This window comes from Trachymyrmex cornetzi, unplaced genomic scaffold, assembly GCF_001594075.2.
Source record: "Trachymyrmex cornetzi isolate Tcor2-1 unplaced genomic scaffold, Tcor1.1 scaffold79, whole genome shotgun sequence".
NCBI lineage: Eukaryota > Metazoa > Arthropoda > Insecta > Hymenoptera > Formicidae > Trachymyrmex > Trachymyrmex cornetzi.
The window spans coordinates 117,426-142,024 of record NW_017300124.1 but is presented as its reverse complement, the minus strand read 5'-3'; the positions used below and the strand labels follow the sequence as shown (position 1 = coordinate 142,024).

The window sequence follows — 24,599 nt, the reverse complement described above, 5'->3', positions numbered from 1 at the left end:
TCACGAAGATTTTCTTTGACATTTTAAGAAAAACGATATGGTATCCTCGCGTTTTGAAATCCCTGTGCAATTATCTAAAGCTTTTTGACTTGCGATATATATGGCATACTCAGTTATCAGCTCGGCAGTGCCGTTATGGGACTTCAAAAATTTATCTGTCTTCGAAAAGTCCGTTACTCTCTTGCGAAAAGAACCAACAACTACCTTGAATCCGGCTTGCTCATGTTGGAACACAAGCTCGCTTGGAAGCAGCTTTGCGATACTTCCGCGCCAGAGTTTCGTTTAAAGTTTCTCGCGTAATCCTAAAGTGCACGGTGTACGACGACTCCGGCGTTCTTCACGATTTCGCTAGCCTTTGAAAAAGTTCAAAGACAAAGAGACACGAGAAAATAACCATTAAGCGGAAAATAAAGATTTATGACGGTATTGTTCGGAAAGACATATTTCGAAAATACAGAAATAGATAAACTAAAGAGATTTATTTTGTGAAATTTAGTAGGAAAGTGGGAATTCCTGCCTAAAGGGAATTAATTGCTGTGTGCTTTAAAAAATATTGGTGTGGATTTAACACCCATACCGTATCTATATAATTCTTATCATGTTGGTGTTAATTTAATATCAACATGATATGAATTTCATATCATAGGTATACGGATTTAACACTCATGGTATTATTATATACGTCTTTTAATTGTTATTGTTTATTGAGTTAGATTAAAAAGTCTTCAAATAATCTTTTTCATATCGAATCAGTTCGTGACTGGTAATTGTGCGTATGTATTTTGAAATGCGGCGTCTAGATAATTCTCACTGTATTGATGTTAAATTAATATCAACATAGTGTTAAATCCACATCATGTTGATATTAATTTAATATCAATACAGAATTATATAGATGCTACATGGTGTTAAGTTCACTCCGCTATTTTTTTTAAAGGGTGTAGAGTGATTTTTAAAGTTAAAATCGATATAAACACAGGAATAGAAGCCATAAACATTCTTCTATCATTATGCGTTCTCATATTGAATTTTTCATTTAATAATATTGTATTTGGTAAAAAGAAAAAAAGTGAAAATGAAAAAAATTCTCACACGTCAAGTAATTATGTGTATAAGTTTAGTAATTATGCGTAAATAAAAAATCGTTGAAAATGAATAAATAAAATGAATATTTAATGGAATGTTGATAAGGAAATGCGAAAATATATTTATTAAGTCAATGTTAATACAAGATTAATACAAATTTTAGAAAAATGATATAAAAATTGGAAAAATGATAACTGAGTCTTAGTTTAGACGCCTTGGCAGACGCCAATCATTTTTACTAGTCTTTCTTTCGTAATTACGAGGTATCCAAAACAATACAAAGAAAAAAAAAGAAAGAAATAGTACTGTATATAGTATATGCAAGACGGGTAATTATGTGCATTTCAAAATCATGCGCACAATTACCAGTCGCGAACTGATTCGATATAAAAAACGATTATTTGAAGACTTTTTAATCTAATTCAATAAACAATAATAATTAAAAGAGACGTACATAATAAAATACTTTAGTAAGATATATACAAGATTAAATAAACAAATAAAAAATACAGACTTACTGTCTTATATTCTGAACGCCAAAAATTACATCGAAATACATGATTTCACTTTTTCTCATGTTTGTTATTAATTACGTTTTTTAATGATATAGCCTATAGTAATATCTTAAAAGAATTACCTCCAGTCTACAAATTTCGCGGTATCTGTATTTATCGGAGGAGTTTCAAACTAGAATGCGCACAATTATCTGCTGCGTACAATTACTTGCTGTGCACAATTATGCTACTTTCTCTTATTGAACCTTTACAATTATATCCAACTATGGAGGTGACCCATTGCACATATGGCGGAGGTTCCGTCGCATGATTTGAGAGCTCGACCAATCAGAAATTGAACTCAGTGCGAACGAGTAATGTGAATTTCTGCAAATGTGTTCAAAACTTGATTGATTGACAGATCCCCCTACTACCTACTACTTTCCTACTGTAAATCCTTGAGAATAAATCACCTTATGTCCATACAGCACAAATTTCCAGGGATATCCTTTAGAAATGCCCTAAACACATTCAAAAGACAACTCTCTGTCTAAATTCTAATAACATTTCTAGGACATTTATCAAATAAAGTGTGCTTTGTTGGACGCATTTGGATCCCTTCTATTTCTTTTTACATCAATATTTTAAAAAAACTCTTTTTTCTTAATAAAATATTGAACAAATAATTAAAATATAAGAGAACGCGTGAAAACAAAATAAATGCATCCTTTTCTAACGTAAACTGTTACATCTCGGAACATTCAGTTTAAATATGTAGATGCGTTTTTACTTAACATTCGCAACCCTCACGTACACCTCATTTTATCCTTGTTTAATTTAATAAATAACAAAATAAGTAGAACGGACCCTAATGGACGAGAGTCACCCGAGGTGATTATTCCGTGAAGTGATTATTCTCTCTTCACGGAATAATCACCTCAAGTATCCCCACCATAATTTTTTGGGCGACTTTGTCTTTTTAGGGACGCTATTCTGTAGTTTCGGTATACGCCCACTGATAGTTATTGGTGCATATTTTGTACAGATATTTTGTATGGTAGAAAAAGCTGCGCACATACCAACGACTATCAAGACGTGTACGGAAAGTTACTTTTTAGAAACATCTCATCAGATATCCCAGTTTGGACCGGTCTGCCATCCGATTCGTTCTTCAGTTCTTGCTGAACAACTCTTCAATTATCTGTTTTTCCATGTTAATAAGTTATTTTTCTCTTCATCAATTATATATTTGTGTTTATCGGTATTTCATCGTATTTTTCTTTATCAAAGTCACCAGTCTCATCGCAATTCGGTAAGTCGGTTGTCAGTTACAGTTGGTCTTAAATCTTTTTCGTACTTCTCTTATCAGTTTTGTTTTTCATTATAATATCTTATAGGACCGTATATGTATGAGAATGCAACTTATCAATCACATAATTCCTTAAATGGTCTAGTTGGATCTTAAGTGTTTAAGGTTTTAAAACATTTAAGTTTTTTAACATTTTTATAATAAATTTACGCAATAAAAGTATCGTTATAACATAATGATTAAATAAACACTCGCGGACACATTTAATCTCAACTGAGCATAACATTGATTTTTTTTTATGAAATCTAATGCTATTTGTAGTTTATTAAGTTTGCATTTCAAGATCGAAAAATCATTTCGGCGCGCATTTTAAATTCACACAGAATCATACAAGCACTTAAAATCCAGCTAGACCGTTTAAGGCATTGATTTTTATATAATAGGTTTTTTTTTTCATATCGAGCTGTCATTATCTAGAATACCATTTAATAACTTTACTGCAAAACCACACAGAATCATAAAATAAGACCTAGGCTCGACAATATTAGACAACGCGAATATTAATTCTAGGTGCGAACTGCAAGGATCTATCTATAATTCAAGTATGGCCGATCAAAATAAACCTGAAGACAGTAAAAACGGTAAAAAAAACGACGACCAGAAAAAAAAAGACCAGAATAAAGACGACAAAAAGACCGAAGATCAGAATAACAACAGTGGAGGTCGTCCGAATAACAACGGTGAAGGTCGTCCGAATAACAACGGTCAAGGTCGTCCGAATAACAACGGTCAAGATCATCCGAATAAAAATTCAAAATCATCCAAATAACAACAATAACGCTCAGCAAGATGAAGGGGCAAGAAGATGACAGACAGTAAGAAATAGAAAGAGAGGTTCAGAAGAAGCAAAGACGGCAAGAAATGGCGAGAAGAGAGGCTAAAAAGAGACAAAGATAGCAAAAATGCAGATAAGACAATCTATCGGAACGACTTACTTCACCCTCAAACAAGCGACTTCAGTTCGCGTTAAAAAATAGACAGATAGATAGAAGTATGTCCTTTCTCGTCCGGAGAAAATTAAGATATCTATTTTTTCTGCTTTGTTATAACAAGATTTCAACGATATTTCCTTGATCTGTCATCATATTTCTCACTTTTAACCCTAACCATTTTTTATAATTGATTTTCTCGATATGTAAAAAACTCGATAATAATAAATATTTTTGCTTACAAAACGCAACATGCCTACATATATTTGCAAAAAAATACCTGTGTCGTTTTTCTGCGTATATCTCACGAAATCTTTTTCTCGAAATAAAAGAGTCAGAATTTAGATATAGTTATTAATCTTTCATTGAATATGGAATTATTCGGTTTTTGCATTTTTTTCCTTTATTTAATAAGTTATGCTACTACTTTCTATAAGGAGATATTCTCGCTTTCAATATTGTTTTCATACTCTTCATTACGAAAATTTTCTTTTTAGAAAAAATACCATGGTATAAAGCTATATATTTAAAACTTGGTATTTATACTTTAAATGTTTCTTTTTAATTATTTTAAACATTATAAAAAATTGTTGGGTAATTACTTACAAATCTGTATATATAAAAAAATAAAATCACTATTGCCATAATGACTTCTTTAATTTTAATCCAATTAAATTAAAATTTTTAGATGTTCATAATATATTTCTATTTCGCCTATCAAATAAAAAAAAATGTCAACCTTTCAATTTTTCTCGTAAGAAAAAAACTCGGTAAAAAGATAAAAATAAAGTTTTTTTAACTTTACCATTTTTACTAAAATAAATTTTTTAATTTGATTGTAGCTTGGACGAATTATATTATGTATATTATTTATGTATATTATTTAGGAATTTAAAATTTTTCGTTTCAAATAATTTTTGCTAGCTTTTAAATTATGGGAACAGTGAGATATTTTTCGACATTCTCACATCTATTTGCAAATAATTGTCAAAAAATCTTTTATAATATTTAAAAAAAATTCGTAAAGAACATTTAAATATCAAAGACTAAACGTACCAAGTTTCAAATTTATATATAGCTTTATACTTTTACTTAAAAAATTCTTAAAGAAGGATACTAATAACGAGAATATTTCCTTAAGAAGTATATAGATCTTCTCGAACTATTTTTAGGCGCTTGACTGACAAATAATACACAACCGATCTTTATAACGATTCTTGAAGACAGTCATGTCGACGAAGTTCAGCTTTCTTCAGTGTGAAAGAGCAAGGTGACGCGAACATGGCACGATTTAAGGACGATTAATAGGGCCATGTGATTAATAGCAGGATGTACTTCTGGGCGTAACGAGCAGCGGGAGGTCGATTCGCGTTTTCGTTTAAGACAAACAAATTCTCCGAACGATCCACGCGCAGAGTATTCCGGTGTGCAAGAAGATTTTAGAGCGAAGATGCAAGAGACAAACGTGCCTTGCAACGATACCGTATATCCACACAGAGTAACAGGAAGCTTGTCGAAGAGGAATTCGCAATCGACACAGGGAAACATCGCCGCATGAGAGCTCTGTTAATTTAACTAAAACATTTCCCGACGTCTTTTCGCCGAGCGGAACAACGAAGTTCCACGCGGAAAATTGTGCGACGGGAGACGGCAGCCCGTCCTTCCTATTTGCAGAGAATCCTATTATCGTCCTTGTCGTTCCCATAACGTGTCTCACAAAGTAGCGGAGTATCGAATTCCGCTACTTTGCGACAAGAAGCGGACACTTTCGGGATTCCGATATATTGGCTACGATGGCAATCTCGAAGGTCTTCATTGCGAACACGATTCCGCACTTGTTTTAATCGGGCATAAAAGGAGTTTGCCGCGAGTTCGTTGTCTTCTATTGACCCACCAAATTGAACATTCCATGGATTGCTCACTTTAGCAATATTGATTTCAAAGCAGATGATTTCACCGTTTAATCTGTTTCGCATAAATCTCGTATTTCGAGAATGGATATACCTAAATTAATATGATAATACCTAATTTAATTATGTTAATGTTCGGCGAAGTTATTTTATGATGAGATTAGTTTACCTTAATGTGCATATTGCAGTAGAAAACTCTTAATGATCAATATCATCACAGGACTGTAAATTAGGAAAGGAAATAAAATAATTCAAAAAATGAGACTATTATGTACTACATACATATATTACCATAAGATATTAATTATATAAAAAGAAATACTTTTACAAAATTTATTAAAAAATTTTTTAAAAATAAGAAAGTTAAATATGAAAAACTTATTAGCTGTCAAATACTTTTTCCACTCGATAGATCATTAAATGAAGTAGTATCGCGAAGCAAGTAAAAATAAACTAAAAAAATTTTCAAAAGAACTTTCACTGATATTTTTGATGCATAGTTTTGCTTAAAACATTCATATTGTCTACATTGTTCATAATGTCTATATGGCTTGGTGTAAACTGTATCTAATTCTTGAGTGTTTATTAATAAAAAATATATTTTACATACCATTATATTGACACATATTTAATTGAGAAGTAATTTGATTAATAACAGACTTAACTGTAATAGAAATATAAGACTCTAACGAATAAATCTAACAAGAATTAAAAGTCAATAAAAGCCAATACTGGATGATAACGTGTTATTCAGTTTATTAACAGTAAAGAAAATCTATCTCAAAGATATTAATAAACTTTTCGGTCTTGTTTCTGGCCCTCCTCAATATGTAATGTAACTGATAAATATCAGTACAATAAGTCTGATGCAATTAACATTGTACGCAATAAAGTTCTACAAAATACATTCAATGAACCACCATACATAAGGTACATCATGAAGATGTGTCAAGTTTCACAGAATTCAGTAAATTAAAAATTAAAATCAACAACAACTATACTCTTTCTATACTTAAAACAAATAGATTTTTTATACCAACTATGAATTAAATTCATGCCTTGTTTAATTATTGACATCAACGTATTTAGATCTCTCCTCTTCCACCTGAATTGTAAATTGTAAGCGGAGATATGTATTGAAAGACTCCAGTAACGTGTTAGTACATTCCTTATCAATTGCAAGGGTAATGTCATCCACATAAAAACACAGAGTGAATATGATCCTATTCAAGTGTATGTAATTTGATGAATCAAGAATGAAATTTAAAAGAAATTCTTTTAGTTATATTATACTATATTTTATGCTTTCTATATTTAATTTTAATTAAAATATTTTTTATCAAAATAATAGAGTTATATTACAATTGTGGTTTTATAGAAAGCGCCTAAAATTAAATAAATGAGGATTAAAGTATTATAATTACCGATGGAACGGCCGAAGCAATTTTTTTCATTATGCGACATTACGAGTATTCCTGTGAATAATTTAAACTTTAAATTTATCCTGGCGTAAATCAAATATATTCCACAGGTACCTCTTGTTAATTTTTAGTAGAGCTTATGCCAAGCTCGGCTCCGCGGCTTAATTAATATAGAATTTCTGGAAATTTTAGTGTTTTATTTCCACCGTCGAGATAAAACGCCTCGATGCACTGTGGAATTTACCTTCTGACTCGCTGTTTGGCCAGCGACAGACGAGCAAACCCCATGTCGAGTTATTATTCCGGTATACATTTTACTTAAGTATTATAATTTATATCGACTGTGTGTGTGTGTGTGTGTGTTTTTATTGCTTACAGATGAGATTCTATACAACTCCAGTTATGATTGATAAACTAATGTAAAGTGGTAATCGGTTCATTTTAAGACATTCAATATAACATTAATTGTAATTTAGTGAGGAATGTGACGAGGAGATTGCCTAATATGACGATTGTCAACTAAAAGTTAATTGGGAAACGGTAATTAGCTCGTTTTATTGTAAAATTGAAACTCCACGTTGACAGAGATTTCGAATCTAAAATGCGGTGCATTAAACAAACGGCCCGCGAGCGGGACATTAATTCACCATTACGTCATGGTAATCAAGTTAAATTTTCACAATGGGGAACGAATTTCATCCCAGTTGTACTGCCTGCCGCCATCAATTTTGCAGGTGCGCATGACGTTTACAATTCGCCCACATTAATTATTCCGGAAGTTCTCAGAATCCTAACATTTCGCGCCTTCCGACTCGGATAGTGCATCGCGTACATTTTACACATAGATCTACTTATCTACGGAAGATTTCTAAAACGTGCTTGAAGAAAATTCGTTTAGATTACCAAGAACTGCGAAATAACATACATTTGGCAATCAATTATTTTCAAAATTTAATATACAGAATTTTTTAAAAGTAATTTCTACAATAATTATAGTAAATAATTTTTTGACTTAAGAAATAAAATAGCTTTAGAGAAATAGAACTTTGACACTTCTCTTTCTCACACGCACACACGCGCGCGCGCGCGCACACACACACACACACACACACATTACACGTATATTATTTAAAAATCAGTTGCAAGGAAACGGTTGTTGGCTTAAAAAATTGTATCGTATATAATTAATAATTTTTTAATTAAGAAAAGTAACTTTTTTAAAATTTCATTGTCTGTGATCGGTGAAATATATATATTTAATATATTTATAAAAACTCAATACAACTGAATTTACTGAATATACAATTATTCTTTAAATTTCTAGTACAAAGTATACTTATCATAAACTTAATAAAATTTTCTAGAACGATATATTGCTAAACGATTATGCAATAGGACACTTCATTTTTCTGTTCGTCGTACAGATAAACTCTACAGCGATTCGATCGTAATTATGCTTAGCAATATATTCATGGTGAACTTTGGCCGTCTCGCACAGAAATCGATATTCCTAACATACACACTAGGCAATCGGGTTACTACACAATACCTAACTTTCACATCGGCCGCAAATTTGAAGTCATCTGTACAGTGAAAGTAATTGCACAAACTTTCACTGGTGCGGACGACGTTTAGCGAGCGTTAAAGCTCGTTATTAGAAAGCACGTGTATATTTCAGTGACAGCCACGTTACAAGCGCGCCTGTATTCCGACGTGGGGAGACATAAGAGGGTCCCATGGGGTTGCTTTCTCGCCTTCCGATCAATATACCAAAAAAGGCTTATAGCAATAATCGTTTCTAACTATATATTAATTGTTGTATAGAATTTGCCTTTTCTTATTTCCTTTATTTGATGTAAAAATTGTTGAAACGAATATAATTTTCTTTCAATACTATGGTCCTATTAATCCCATAAAAAAATGTTAAAATTAATGATTAACTTCATATCCCGAAATCATCATTCCCTCGTTATTTCTTCTTATTTTTGCTTATCTACTTCTATATTCATATTTTCAATTTAGAAAATTTGTAGTTATAATACCTACTTGATAAAGATTGAATTAAAATTTGTTACAATCATTATTTAATTATATTATGTTTAATAAATAGAATGGAATTTAAAAAAGTCAGATTATTCGGAATAATACCTAATTTCAGCATGCTCCATTACGAGACTACATCAATAATAGTAAAACGCAACAACATCAATTATAATGAAAATTCGATATAACGCTGAGGGATCAGTTTAATGGAAAATATAATTTCCGACGAATTAACCTATTCAGTGAATTTATTGGCATAATTCAACTTCAAGAACAGTTTCAAAAATGAAATAAATTGGAATTTCAATTATTTGATAATTGAATGGTATTATCATTATATCCGTCTCCTATAGGTACATAATGCGTATAAACTTTACGTACATGCATATATAATATCATCTTCATAATATATGCTTATCATATTATCGTGATTATATCGCAATTATAGCTGCAGGAAGTACGAAACAATAAGATACAAAATCCATTTATATCCTCTATAAAGAGATATATTTAATTTATCGCAGGAGCCGGATGTATCCAGAATTAATCTTGATCTGTATGATCATGTCTCGACATTTTATCATTCTTCCTGATGTCGTAAATGCATTTTCCCTGACTTTTTCACTCTTTCCATAACCATTCACATATTCATTTTAACATATTCTGTCAACTTCAAAATGTCAATTATCGTGATAATGTTCGTACATAAGCACATAAACCGATTTTTATATTCGATTCCGGTTTGTCACATAAATGTTGAAAAACGGAAAAAAGATTTGTCGATAAAAAAATAAAAATTATACACGAGTCTGCATTTTCTTAACTATTCATTCATAAGATCAAAAATCAGAGAAAACTATATTTAAAAAACTAAACATAATGCAATAAATCATAATTATCAAAACCATCTTTTGATAAAAAAAAATAATACGTATTATAAAAGCATTTTTCACACTTATAAAAGAGAATATTAAAAAATAATACTAAACTAATTAAATAAATTGGCTAAATTACAACAAAAAATATAGAAATGTATTAATATTATAATTTTTCTAATAAAATACATACAATAAGATATAATTTTATATTCATTTGTTATAATTGAAAACTGTAACAAACTTTAACTAAAATAACAAAGAAATAGAAGTCAATTTATTTCTATTTTTTTACCATTATTCCATTAAATGCAAAAGTTTATTGCAACTAGACAACTTGAAGCGTACAATCGTAAATGTGAAGAAGCTCAATCACTCACCCCTATGACTGCCGGTGATCTTGTCCCGCAAGATATTTATCTGATGCACTCGACCATATTCCTCAAACATCGTCCTCAAATCATTCTCGTCCATATCGTGAGGTACCTGTCCCACAAACATCTTTATGTTGTCTGGATCCGGCTGCTCCACACTGTTGTTGTTCATTATGCTGCAACATGAAAAGAAAGAAATTTATTTATGTTGTGTATGCGGTATATTAAACATGCGTGCCTGGAAAAAACAATATGCCGTTATTAATATGTTAACAGGTCAAAGACTCCTGTATGCACTTTATCAGTTCGTACTCGTGTAATTTATCGTAGTCGCGTGGATAATAGCAGAAATAATTCAATAGAAAATGGCTCCCTTTTTCATTTAATAAATAATATACATATTTTCAAGGCAATGGTTCACGTTTGTTAATTCTAAAAATAATAAAAATAAAGACTCATACACAAGTTATTATAAAATGACTTTGGCAAGAAGGGCTTTTAGTAATTTTACGAAATAAATTGCACTTATAAGCTCTTATACTCAAGGATTACATATGTTTGCGCAATAATATTTATTCATAAAATCGATGAATAAAACGATTTCGCGAGCGGATTTATTCAGTCGACTATTTCGCGACCCAGAACCCAATCGACTATTTTGATTGGACACGTTGCAAAGCGCGAAATATTCTCACGGGCATCGCACTCGTTAAACGAGCGATTAAAATATTAAGCACTTTATCTGTGCAAAGTGAAGCGGAGGATGATTTTATTGCGGCGACATATATACTATAACCGCGAATGGTCGCAAAGTGAGTTAGAAGTTATCATATCTGGAATGGAAAAATATTGGGCCGAATATTTTGTAGCATGTTCCCTATGAATATGATTTATTTTATATACAGACCGTGTCATCGTTATTGAATATCGTTTCAGCTCCAGGCTGACAAATTTGAAGTCGATTTACCGTTAGCAATAATTTCATGGAAATCCATCATCGTTGGCAAGTTTCCAACTTTCCATTTTCGATACACTTTCGACATGCACAAATGTCAAATACAATTTTTGTTAAAGTAACGTCGAGAAGAAACTATTTTTTATACGTGATGACTATTTATCTCTGTGGTTGGTTCGAGTCCGAATTGAATCGCATGGAAAGAAAAAAATGCGAGGAATGTTTCTGAATATACGGACATATATTTTACACGTACTTATATTTAACCTACGCTACCCGACGAAATTTTTCGCAGTGAGGCTCGCGCGCTCCAGCCGAACGGCCGGATTAACGGTTGCATTTTGCGAGGCGTGGGCTGCATGCGACGCATGAGTATTTTAGCACATACAGCTGTGAGCGCGTTGCTCACGTATAAAAGACTACTGGTGTGTTTGGTTACCCCAGAGTACATATTTGACCGTGCACAGGCTCGTTCGCTTTCGAAACTTATGCGCGGAGCTTTTCACCGGCACGCAGTAATTTCGTCCGGATTATGCGTGTTTGAGGTCCTACCCTTGGGACGTACACCGTTCCCGCGATCGCGTCACGCGAATTTTCATCCGTCGATTCATCTGATGCTGGACAGCTAGCACGTGCAAGTTTCTTCTAATTTTATTCTTCGCGTAAATCTCCCTCGTCGGCCAATATTTTCACTACGAGCCGTTGATTAAAGTCTAATACATAGGTCAATATTTTGCATTCCGGGCGTTTTCCCCACGGAAGCATAAAACATTACTCTCGACTTTATTTTACAATCTCTCTGATTATTCCGACGGATGCATGCGCAACCGTCAACAATCTTCTAAGCGATTTAGCAGGAGATCTAAATATCCTGCTTTGATTTGGAGAGCGAATCGACGTAAGTGCGAGCTTACAATAACATAAGCTAGATGCGGGTGCAAGCTTTTGCTAATGATTTGGAAACTATTCGCTAAATTTAATAGCGGAAGGAAAGCTTGTTATCTGTTAATGCGCTAAACTTAAGCGATACGTAGGTCTTTATAAAATTTTTTAAAAGTTACTTTATCAATTAGCTGGATTAGTGGAACTTGCCTGCATTATTATTATATATACCAAAATTATACATTTAATAACAAGTCTAATAAAAACTGCCGTAGTAGAGTGGAATGGGATAATTTATTTATATTTTTATAAAGTTTGTATACTTGTTTACAATTAGCTAAAACGCTACAATAATAATATACAAGCATAAGAACATAAATCTAATATATCAAATACGCAAGCATTACCCCGGATCTACAATAGGTCTTTTAAGCCTTAAGCCATAAGAAATGGGCGAATCACAGTCGCTTATTCTTCTCGGATTCGACTGTAAATGGTCAGTTTCTTACGGCATAAGGCATAAAACACCTATTGTAGATCCGGACTTATTAAAAAGCAACATTAGTGTTGGATTACTAATCAAAAAATTTTAGTTCAAAATGACATTTCCAAATGCAAAAAGCGTTTCAATAAAAGCGCACGCGGAACTTTTGCTTTTTCACATATGCTCGCACATGCAGGATGCATATCACTTTAGCGGGCGGTTAGCTGTCTCGCGTGAATTATGCTCGTTGTAGAATGCGACTGGTTGTATGAGTGAAAAGCATTACTGTTTTACTGCGAGCGTGACAGTTTGTTGCGCCCTAAAATTGTTTGCATAAAGTTTGCCGGTTGAAATGGTGACCTGATGCACCGTTTCGCCAATCGCGGCTCTTTTCTCCTGCGTCTTTCCATCTCCTCTTTTGCGCTGCTATAAATCACCAAACTTTAATAGTCATCATTCGTTTCACGGATCAAAAGTTGCAATTGATCACAACGGTATGTGCAAGGTGGTTAATTACATGCGACCTTGGTGTGTCGTGACTACCTCGAATCTCGTCGTGACTCGTATCGTTGATCTATTTGCTCGTTACGAAATTCCAGACATATCGATCGTGGAGGTGGAAAGGAGGAAAACATTCACCGTTTGCGGGATAAAACGAAGTTTACACAAAGCCGACCGTCCGAACGGCAAATAAGGAAATTTCGGAGCGCCGTCCAGCGTGCACCCCACGGGAAGGGAAAGCTTTTGCGATCCCGATGCGCGATGGAGGGAAAAAAAGAGTTCGGGAATTTCACGAAACGATAAGAGAAAGTTAATATTAGTCGGCGCGGTTTAAAGCGATTTTCCGACCGAGCGACCGCTCTCATCTCAGTCTATGGAGTGTAGGAGATCCTGTAAAGAGTAAGGGAACAGAAGAGATGGGGGAGGAGAGTGTCTACGGCAGGAAACCCTCCAGGGAACTGCACATCTCGTCGCCTTGTCTATCCCCTTTTGCGAACAAAGATGGGAATGGGTTAACTAATCAAAGAAGCGACTACGTTAACTAAACGAGAAGGTCTATCCTGGAATCGAGCGGCGATTGGCAATCGCTTCTTCGGGGTTGGTCACGCGCAACATCCGCGCGATGGCTCCTCGATTGGATTAATCGAGATTTATCGCAAAGTTCCGGAAGGGGAATAGTGGCTTCGGCCGAAATACGTAGATACGTACAACTGTATTTGTCGGTTACCGCACCAATGAAATCGAAATGCATGTAATTAAAAGTGACACGTTTAAATATTGTGAACGTGATAATACTATATTACGACGATGAAGAGGCAGATGATCAATTAAATTGTCGCCATTCGATAAACTGTTCCGATATCAGTCGGAAAGTTAGTCAGAAAGTTAGCCGGTGTCGCTGCAATAATTATAAACTGGTGGTGAGCTTTTACGTGAACGCGCTAGTAATTAAAACATGTTCCGCTTCGAAATAGAAACAATAAATAATTGTTAATTTTCACAATGGTGCTAAATTTTCATTATTATGCAACGTAACTAATTGCAAAACGCAAGCGACACTTCCTTCGTAACAGCAAACTATAAATTAGTAGCTCAGTTTCTATTCAATTATTTTCATCGTTTTTATTCAATTATCTCAATCGTTTTTACGTATGGTTTTTCACTAAAAGTTATAGAAATAATTTTAATAAATTACGAGAAAAATATTTTAAAAAGTTAAAATTAGGTTAATTAAACTAAATTAAAACTAAAATAATTAACCTTCGTAAATTTCAAAGCGCGGTAAATGCTCTAGACGATTTATTACTGATTCATTTCAGAGTCTAAAATTCTGCGCGCGATCTTCTTCACACAATTTAAAAAATACAAAGATTTATTGTAATTTATTATTTTTTAGATCTCTAAGAACCGCGGTTTATTTAATTTATACTCCCCCTACACATAAATCGTTGAAAAAAAAAACTATAATCACTACAATATCGTATTTAATCTTTCGCAGAAAGAGTCCATTGTTTTCTCCATGGCTTTGTAAAATCGCGTCGATCCGGACACTTCCGGTGATTCTGGCGTGATTTGTGGGTACCACAAATTGACCCTGGTTACGAGCAAGGGCGACCAACAACTCGTAATCCCGCATCGACGTTACTGTGACAGTAACGGCTGTTACGTATTTCCGGTGTCCAGCGTTCGCTCAATTATCAGATCACCGCGCGGATTAGTGCCAGTGGGTGTACATATATCGCGATCGGTATCTTATCGGTAATGGGGAATGCTGCTCCTTCCTCGTCAAGCTGCGGGAAGGTGAATAGAATACAAAGATAGGACAGAGAGAGATGGTATCCCATTTCGCGAGAACGAGATCAGGAAGGAAGAGAGAAGCGCGACCGTTTCGCTCTGATAGGCGAGGTACATCAAAGAAGAGCACTCACAATACCCTTTGCTGTTCTTCCTTTCCAGCCGCGTTCTCTATTTTTCCCTTTGGATACCAAAAATCTATCAACGTGCGATATTTACGTCAACAACGTAAATTAATAGATGTTTCAAAGCTATGATTATAGAGATAATGTACTATTGAAGATTTATAGTCGCCTTCCTCACTTTATATATATATATATATAATCTAAATTGTGATACTTTTGAGAAAATCATTTTTAATTATGTACAACTTACGATTAATTAAAGTGTGTATCTTTAAGCAAAAAGCGCATCGAAGTTTTACAATTTCCCAAATTTTGTTCGTTAGAAATAAGATCATATCTTAATGATTTTATTTTACTTTTAAATAATTGTAAGTATTAAAAGTAAATATATGCAAACTAAATTTTGTTTGTCAAAACTAAGATATCGTAACAGTTTTAGGTAACAATAACAAATATTTTGCTTGCAAATAATTTTAAATATCAAGAGCAAAAATTTCAAGAAATATTACGCATACTAAAAATCAAGAAAGTGAAGATAGATAATGTCATAATAAAGTAAGAAATTATTCGTGTTTGAACATAATGTTCCTTTCAAGAACGCGCCATTTACCACCTTTAGTGAGATGAGTGATGATTATAGAACGAACCATTAATCATAAGCAGTATAATTGACGCGTCGATGATTCACCGTTACAAACGAACACTGAAGGCCAGAACGCGTATAGGCTAGAAATTAATGGTAGATACTTCACATTCGAAGTCAGCATTTTCGGCGATTGGAGCGGAGGTAAGAGATAAGGCTTAATATACTGTGGTCCCCGATAACGGTCGACAGTCACGCGAAATATTACGTACGAATCGTCGGAATGAAATAATTCAAGGAATTATCTACGAGCTCAACCGTGGTAGAAAAAGAAAATCACCGCAATTCCGCTGACCAAACCGCGTGTAACGCGTTACCGTAATCGATCTCATCCCTCGGTCCTTTCCTTTGTATTCCGACGTGCAATTTAGCTCAAGTAATATACCGTCAGGACGTCTCTTTACACATCACTAATAGCACGAGAGGGAAACAAGCAAAGCACTCGACGTAATATAGCCGTCAACGTAAATGAATATCGAGTACAGGTTCCGTCATGGCAACGACCTCCCTTTTTCTCGGTTAATTAATTGACTCGGTACCGATCGAAGGAAGAATATTTGATGGTCATCACTTTATCAATAGGCATACAGCAATGCAAACGTTATAATACTGTATATTTTATGTCTGTACTATTATGTAATGAATACTTAAAAAATTTATACAGCTTTGGCCATAAATATACAGCACTCTCAATTTAGTGCATTTTCTTAGAAAAAATAATAAAAGATAATAATGATAATAAAAGCGGAACTGTAACAAAAAATATTAAAATTATTATAAATAAATATTATTTTTCAATAAAATTGTTTTTAATTTATTTTTCATTATATATTGATGTAGAACGTTTACGTGTCAATTTGTGGGGGGATGCTTCGTGCTTATAATACGGCCAAGGCCGTATACATTCGAACGTCTTTTTTTGTATAATTTAAAAATAAATATACTTTAGTAATTAATATAAAGAATAATTGAAAATTAATTTAAACTATGTTAATAAAACGATTGATTTCATATCTTTGGAACATTATATATATCTTTGATATTTGTTATCCAGATTTTCGAATATTTATGTTATAAACATTCATTAATTTATTCAATATTTATTAAATTCGGTTTGCGAACAACAATTTACGAGATTGATGATGTTTACATCTACTAAATAATTACATATAAAGAAATAAAAAAATTACACAAACATTATATTATTAATTATATATATATGCTTTCTCTGTACTTTATGGATGATATATTGTAGAATTTACAATAAAATATATAAAAAATGTTTAGTAATTATATTTTATCTGACATTTTTAAAAGCAATAATTTTAATAGAATCACGTCGCTATTGAACACACGATAAAAGCAGATTGGAAATGACCGTTATTGGCACCCACTAAGGTACCTGAAAAATGGTAGAAAGACACAAAGTTAAAGATACCTAGAGTGTCGCCCTTCGCCACTCGTTCAGATAATGTATGTGGCGATTCCGCGAAGTTACCGGCTTTGGCGAACAATGGTCTCCGGGAGTTTCGCTTCATGGCTCTCGAGGCCCGCTACTTTCGTAACTTCGCCGATATTTCAGAGGCCGTAGGGCTGAATTCTCCGACGGTGTTACACTACTACGGACGACCTTGTAACGCTATCTGGCTACGAACGGTTTAACTGTCCCGAAGATAGAGTGTATTGGAATCGTCTAAAAGAAGACGCACTGCGCCATTTCTACGGACAAGCTATCAACTTTACGATCGTAAATTGCCGAGCCATGCGTATACTTTTTAGTCCTGGACATCATTCCGCTTTTTAATTTTTAAATAAATTATTCATTCGATCTGTGACGTGAAAAAATGCTAAGTTATTTATTCCTGCATATATGCACATATCTTGAATCATTTATTAGCTGAATAGCTTTTTTGGAACTATTGATACTAAAAAGAGAATACAAAAGTATATGGTATATAATACCTTTGAAAAGTCTATTTTATAATTCATAAAACCTATAATAGAATTTTAATATTTTCATTCAGAATGCAGTGATACCTTTTTCGATAGACCATTATGTAACGACATACTATCATACGATCATATTTAATCGAATTAATTTGCATATTTATGAGTGATACAATTTTCGCAAAATATGCTTATGAATATATTTTTAATTTACGTGTTAACAGCTGTTTGTTGTATACACTCTATCAAAATGTGTGTGTGTGTGGGAGAGAGAGAGAGAGAGAGAAAGCGAGAGAAGGCAGTTAAAATTTACATTGATTTTGAACATGCGTGATTATATCATTTAATATAGTAATATACTGTAATTAAGCAATCAAATATTCGTATTAAGCACGTTTGCAAAGAGGACCTGTATATTTATAAAATATTGTACACGCAATATACCGCAATATATATAATATAACTGAAACTAATAATTCAATAGATTCATATTTATATTAACAAAATTATTAAATTTTTTGTAACTTTTGAATTTTTAATAAATTATAATTTTGTAAATTGTGTCAAAAATTGTTTTACATTTAGACATGTGTGTAAAATATTATTTCCAAATTTTTTTATGAATACAGCATTTTTACATTATGTCCAATGATATTTACTCGCACTTATACAAATTAGTTTTAGTTTTGTATAAATGGACAACGTAGAAGCAACAGAGGATAAAGGATGTGTGCGAGATGTAATCCAGTTTATCGAACAGACTAATTAGAGGGCAAGGATGCGGCGAATGGACCCTAAGGGATGGCCGAAGGGCAGGGATCGACTGCAAGCTGACGTTTTCGTCCTTAGAGCGTTCTAATTGGTGTAAGCGTTCAGAAATCGGACGCTTGCTCGTACACGATATTGCCGTTAATTGAGATGCCATCGCGCCGTCACGTTGGTTAAAGTCACGACGACTGAAAATAATATGTCTACATGGATAAAGAGAATTCATTCCGCGCGAATTCAGTCCTTTGTACTTTGTATTGTGACTTGAGAAAACACGGCATTAAATGAATTCATCGATGATATTATATTTATTTTGCCGATGAACGCCCTCCGTCCAACGGCAGTGGAACGAAGCCAAAAGAGCGAGAGGAATGGGTGTCGTCGAAGGCAAAATATCGCTCTGCCTTTGGAATTTAACGAGGGACAAAGGTATCGCTCGACCTCCGACGTTCCGATGGGAAAGTACTGGGATTCAAGCACCCTCAGACGGGTCCGTCAATTTCCGCGCTCGTTAGGTGGGTATTTATTCTCGCTCCTTCTACCCGTCATGCACCTTATACCATACCCTTTCACCGCGCTCCGCCGATTGATTTTAATTATTTTTCCGTCTCTCAGCACACGAGCTTCCGGCGTACACGCGATTTGTTCAACTGACGTGATTAATTTTAAAAATTGCTAAAATTTTCGTATTTTTCACGTAATTTATTTGTACAATTCTTGCCAGCTTTTTATACAGTTTTGTTAATTTTTGTAGATTTCAACTGGATGTAAATGCACACTATCTTATATTGTACAATATTAATATGATATTGATATATTTAATCCGTAAAAGATATTATAGATAGTAACGATACAAAGTTATAATCTTCTTATTGCTTAAAACTGATTTAACTGATGCAAACAAATGCAAAAAAAAACTGCAATGGAAAGTTCGTTCTGCCGTTATATTTCTTGCAATACTTTTTAACATCCGTAACTGCATAAATGTTATAAAATAACATTTTCTAAAAAGCCAAATAGTTTCTTAAAATTATTAACATTCTATTGTCCTAAATAAAACATTTTTTTAAAAATTATTTGTTAAGTACATCAAAAGAAATATAAATAGTGCAAATGTCCCTGTAAAATTATCTTCCTCATTATGTTTATCCTAATTCCACCAGTACATTCTAATCTTCTCATGCACAACTTTGATTCCATCGTGTTTTTTTCGAGGTGATTTAAAAAATCTCGACCTAGTTTACGCCCTAGTGAAACAGTCGAGTTGTAAGCTTGTAGTTTGCTATTGGTAAACCGTTTTCCACTTCTCTTACGATGAGTTGCACCGCTTTCCTCAACATCTTTTCCCTTGTACCCTCTTTTCTTCCTTATTTCTCTTTACCAGTCTCTCCTCTTTCTTTCTCTCTCATCTCTCTTTCACTATATCGACCGACCCTTTTCATTCGGCTGGCAACTTGCGCAACCATCCCTACCTAGAACGGCTCTGAGTAAACCCTCTCGCTTCGGCGATTAACTCGAGTTTTGAGTGTTTGAAATGTCGAGTGGGTAAACTGTATCCAGTCACGTGCGCAAGAGGGTAACTACGAGATGCAACTGCTGTACGCAGTGCATTCCACGACAACCATTGACAGAGTTATGCCTCTTTAGGGGCAGCTCGTGAAGTATTTTTTCGTATTTTTCCTAAGCGCAGCTTTCATCCAACGTGACAAAAAACATCACGCCTATGTAAACGCGAATATCCTTCGAATAATCAAAATTTTTGAAAATTATACATTTTATTCAGCTAAATTTTTAAATACTTCAGTAAAACTGTTCTTTCTGAGTACTTATTTTAGTAATGCTATGTACATTATCATTAATTTGTTACATTGTTAAGCGTCAATATAGAAAGCAAAGTGGTTTTCTTATGAAAAAGTATGAAAAAGGAAAATGGTAATAGAGTAGCATTAGATGGCATCTCTCTCATTAAGGGTGACGACGTCTAATTGTTTGCTTTGTCTCAGCGACTTTGTCAGTTATTCGTTTGACGAGAGAGTACCCTCTTTCGTACAGCACACTGTAAAACTAGCCGATCTGAAGTGGGGCTTCCACCCCCGACTCACACACTCTCGCTCTCATTTATTACTCCTAACTTGCTTTGTCGATCCTCTTTATTCGTTTCTCCATTCGACCAGTCAGGGAATCGCTTCGTTCGCTCAATTTATTTGCGAAGGTTCGCGCTTTATGCCCTCTGCCGAGTGTTCAGTATTAATGAACATGCTAACGAATCCGTTCGTGAAAAAAACGCAGCGTGCGACATTTCATTTTGAAAAAATGAGAAACGCAAAAAAGATCAAAGGTATTCAAATGTCCAAGATCTGCCTTTGTCTTATATTAATGGATTTTATTTATGAGATAGTATGTTTAATTTTTTTATGTTATTCTTTTTCGTTATAAACCTAGTATCTACATATATATTCAAATATATATAATGAAATTATAAATATAAATAAAACGGTTACAAATACAAATTTTAAAATATAGAAAGAATATTTTATTATTTGTGAATTTTTAGAATTTTAAGAAAAGATAAATATTTTCAAAGATTTTTTTTTCACGAAATCTAAATGTACGTATATATGTGTAGTACATATGTATACTATAGTATGTTTAGTTGCAAAGAGTTTTTAAGGCCAGGATTTTAAAACAAGCTTTTAATACCATAGGGTTTTGTTGAAAAATTAATTGTTCGAAATTATTCATTAATCATGCCCGCGATAATTAAAGAAAGCACCATTATTCTTTTGTCTTCATCAGGGTTGTCCTATTTACGAGTCTTTTCATACAACATCCATTTACGTGGTCGGTTCTCTAACATATTCACGAGGCACGTTTGCATAAGTATCGTCGAGCTTAAAGGCGGTCCAGAGAAAAATTTGAAAGCCTTTCTCAAGTGAGATTTCCATGACTATAACGAAGTTTCTGCATCGTTTATGGTCCGCTTTCCAGGTGATCCTCGTTTGCATTCGGTGAAAAGGAACCATAATTTCGGCTTACAGACGGTGACAAATTCAAATTATTATACCAAAAGTAATATTATGACATTTTGTGAATAAAGATCTATATTAAAGTTAACAACATATTATAAAAAGATTTTAAAATGTATGATAATAATTAGTACTTCAAAAAACTTATACATAAAAATACATTCTGCTTATAATTGTATGATATGATCAATCCGTAAAAAAAATATTATAACAGTAGCTCGTTCATACTCTGTTCCCGTCAAAACTATGTTCCCGTCGAAATATGTAGACATTAATCGTTTTATGTATTACGTAGAATCATAAAATAACTCTCATGCAAAAACAAAAGAGAGTTTATTGAAATGAAATAAACGAGTATATTTGCTCATCTCGCATCCACGGATTCATTTTTAATTCGGAAAGTTTATTTAAACAACAATTTGCATTTAAAGGAATGCGTATCATCACACCGTTAAAAATAAATTACAGTTATCATTAAATGAGAATTTCTGAAACATTTCGTCGACAGCAAGAGAATATGTACACATGCAGGTAGAAGCATAATGGACAGGTAAATGCAATGCAGAAGCTGCAATCACAGTTGTATACAGATCATACTCAGAAGGGTAGTTCTGGGGAATTCAGGACCTATACCATACGCACTATAGCGCCTGGGATTGACGTGAATGTGTTTCACGAAGCGTGAATGATGCGCGAGAGGGTCAGGCGCTCTATGCTTTGCCACAACTTTGCTGCAACCTCTTCATTTCATTTTTCAAGTACTCATATAGAAACTTTTTTTTATTATATAACAAGAATTAAATTTTTGATAATACAATTTGTATTCTATTAAATTGGGGAGAAAGTAATCCGAGTTTTTCGCCAAACAATTTTGTTAAAATAAAAAATGCTCAAAAGATTAATATTTTCAATTAAAATAATTGCCATTTGAATTGACTATTTTCAGCTATTTTTCTGGCAAAAGGCCACGACGATAAAAGGCCCTTATGCGACAAATAAATTATTAAGCTATTATAAAGTTCGTTGAAATTGTTTATTATTGACACTAAATTTTGACACTATTTTATAATGACAGTATTATATCGTTATCAAGATACTAAGGATGATTTAATTAAGGTTAAAACGTCTGTTATTTGTAATACTGATAATCGTCATAATATTAGCAAGTACTTAAATTCAGCTTGGCTTTTATATTCCTGTTTATTATTTTGTATTTAATCCTTAAGTCTACTTGTTATTCATTAATTATTATCGTTAAACGAGAATTTCTGAAACATTATAAATAAACCTTTCAAATAATATTGTTGTTTGTAAAAAGTATCTAAACAGTTTGTCATGATTATAATAAGACATGATTATGGAAAAAAATTAATATTTTGTACAAATGGGTTATAAGGAACGGAGTATTGAAAAGGTGGAATGTTTCATTCGTCGGATTTGCGCGGTGGACAATATTGTATGAGATGCGATGTAAATCTGGCAATTCATTCGTTTTTATACTACTTAACTTTTATGCGGGATGAGTATTATGCGAGGTATGAGTTAAGCACGCAGAAGCTTTGACACGCTCGTTTCGCTGCACTCCACTCGGCTGACAAAAAAATCTCTGCTGCGGGCCCAGCACTCTCAAAGTGCGATTCTATCTGCAAAACCGGCATTACTAACGAACCATCAGCAGAGTAAAATTTCCTCTGTGCACCGAGTTCAAAGTTTTTCGCGGGCAGATAAACTCGTTGTTCCACTTTTTCCACAGTCGTCTACGCAAGCGTCCCTAAATACAACTCCGTTAACCGCGTTTGTCTGCCCTCCTTCTGCTTCTTTTCCCATTTTTAAGCGTTTGTATTTTTTTAATCATATCCTGTTAAATAGTATATTTTTCAATATACTTATATTATTATTTTACTTTTCATATCACCAGCGCACAAATATTTTATAACGCCACTTAATTTTCATGTATATCTAAGTGTTACGTAAATTTAACCTAAGGTACCAAGCAATAAAATGTGCACAACGACTTCGGGAACAATCAAATCGCGAATCTCCGTTCGGGACCTACCGAAAATCGTTTATCCCTCCTGCTGCCGTTCACGGAGGACGTTCCTCTTGCGGATAAATATGCAAAGCACGAGGTGTGTTCCGGAAACGACATCTGCTTTCGAATCGAATGCTCTCCGTCACATTGTGCAGAGACACCGCTCTCTCTGTTTCTGTTCCCTTTTCAAACTCCCGTCTTTTCGTGCTCACCTCCCTCCCCTTAACTCACCGTACATGATACATGAAGCACATAGCTCTGCCATCCGATGGCATGACACTCACCCAACCACCGTCCCGTGAAATCATGCCCCGTGATCCCGTGACCCCCGACCACGTAATATGCCTTCCCTTTCTGCCCGTTTGGATTACCCTCTCGTTGCAACCCTCTTCTGTAACAGTACCTACGATAGTAGCACGTCTGTGCGCCGTCAAATGCAATCTTTCTACTTAAATCAGATACGAGAAACATTAACGAATATGGCTTAATAAAATATGTAAAAACATGTAAAAAATTATATAAATTTTAGATAATAAATGTATCAGAGATGTACAAGTATATATGTACTCTTTACACATACACACATTTATTCTATTACATAAGAAATTTAATATTAATTTCTTTTCGCTAATAATGATAAAAATCAAGCAAAAAAGAAATAAACAGCATAAATATTTTTATATTCACTATAAATAACATCTAAGTAGTAATTAATATTTTAGAATATTATATTTATATATTGACATTTAATAAATTATTATCGTTTTAGAATTGAAAGAAGACTAAAAAAAGTTCAAAGATGCAGGCGTTTCTATAAAAGACAAGACAAAAGCGTGAAAGTCACACCGAAAAAATTGTATTCTTAATTTAAGAATATCCCACTTACGTATAGTATGTTTTCCTCTAAAATAAGCGCTGAGACGATCCTCTTAATTTAAGAG

The 24,599-nt window shown here is 33.6% G+C and overlaps 1 protein-coding gene across 1 annotated transcript in view; it reads right to left on the bottom strand.

Moving 5' to 3' along the window:
• Nucleotides 1–24,599, bottom strand: part of LOC108768359 (CUGBP Elav-like family member 2) — a 219,853-nt gene that overhangs the window by 151,074 nt on the left and 44,180 nt on the right. Inside the window, exon 3 of the mRNA XM_018518759.1 lies at nucleotides 10,508–10,677. Within this exon, the coding sequence (XP_018374261.1) occupies nucleotides 10,508–10,677 (170 nt within the window). The remainder of the gene's footprint in view (nucleotides 1–10,507; nucleotides 10,678–24,599) is intronic.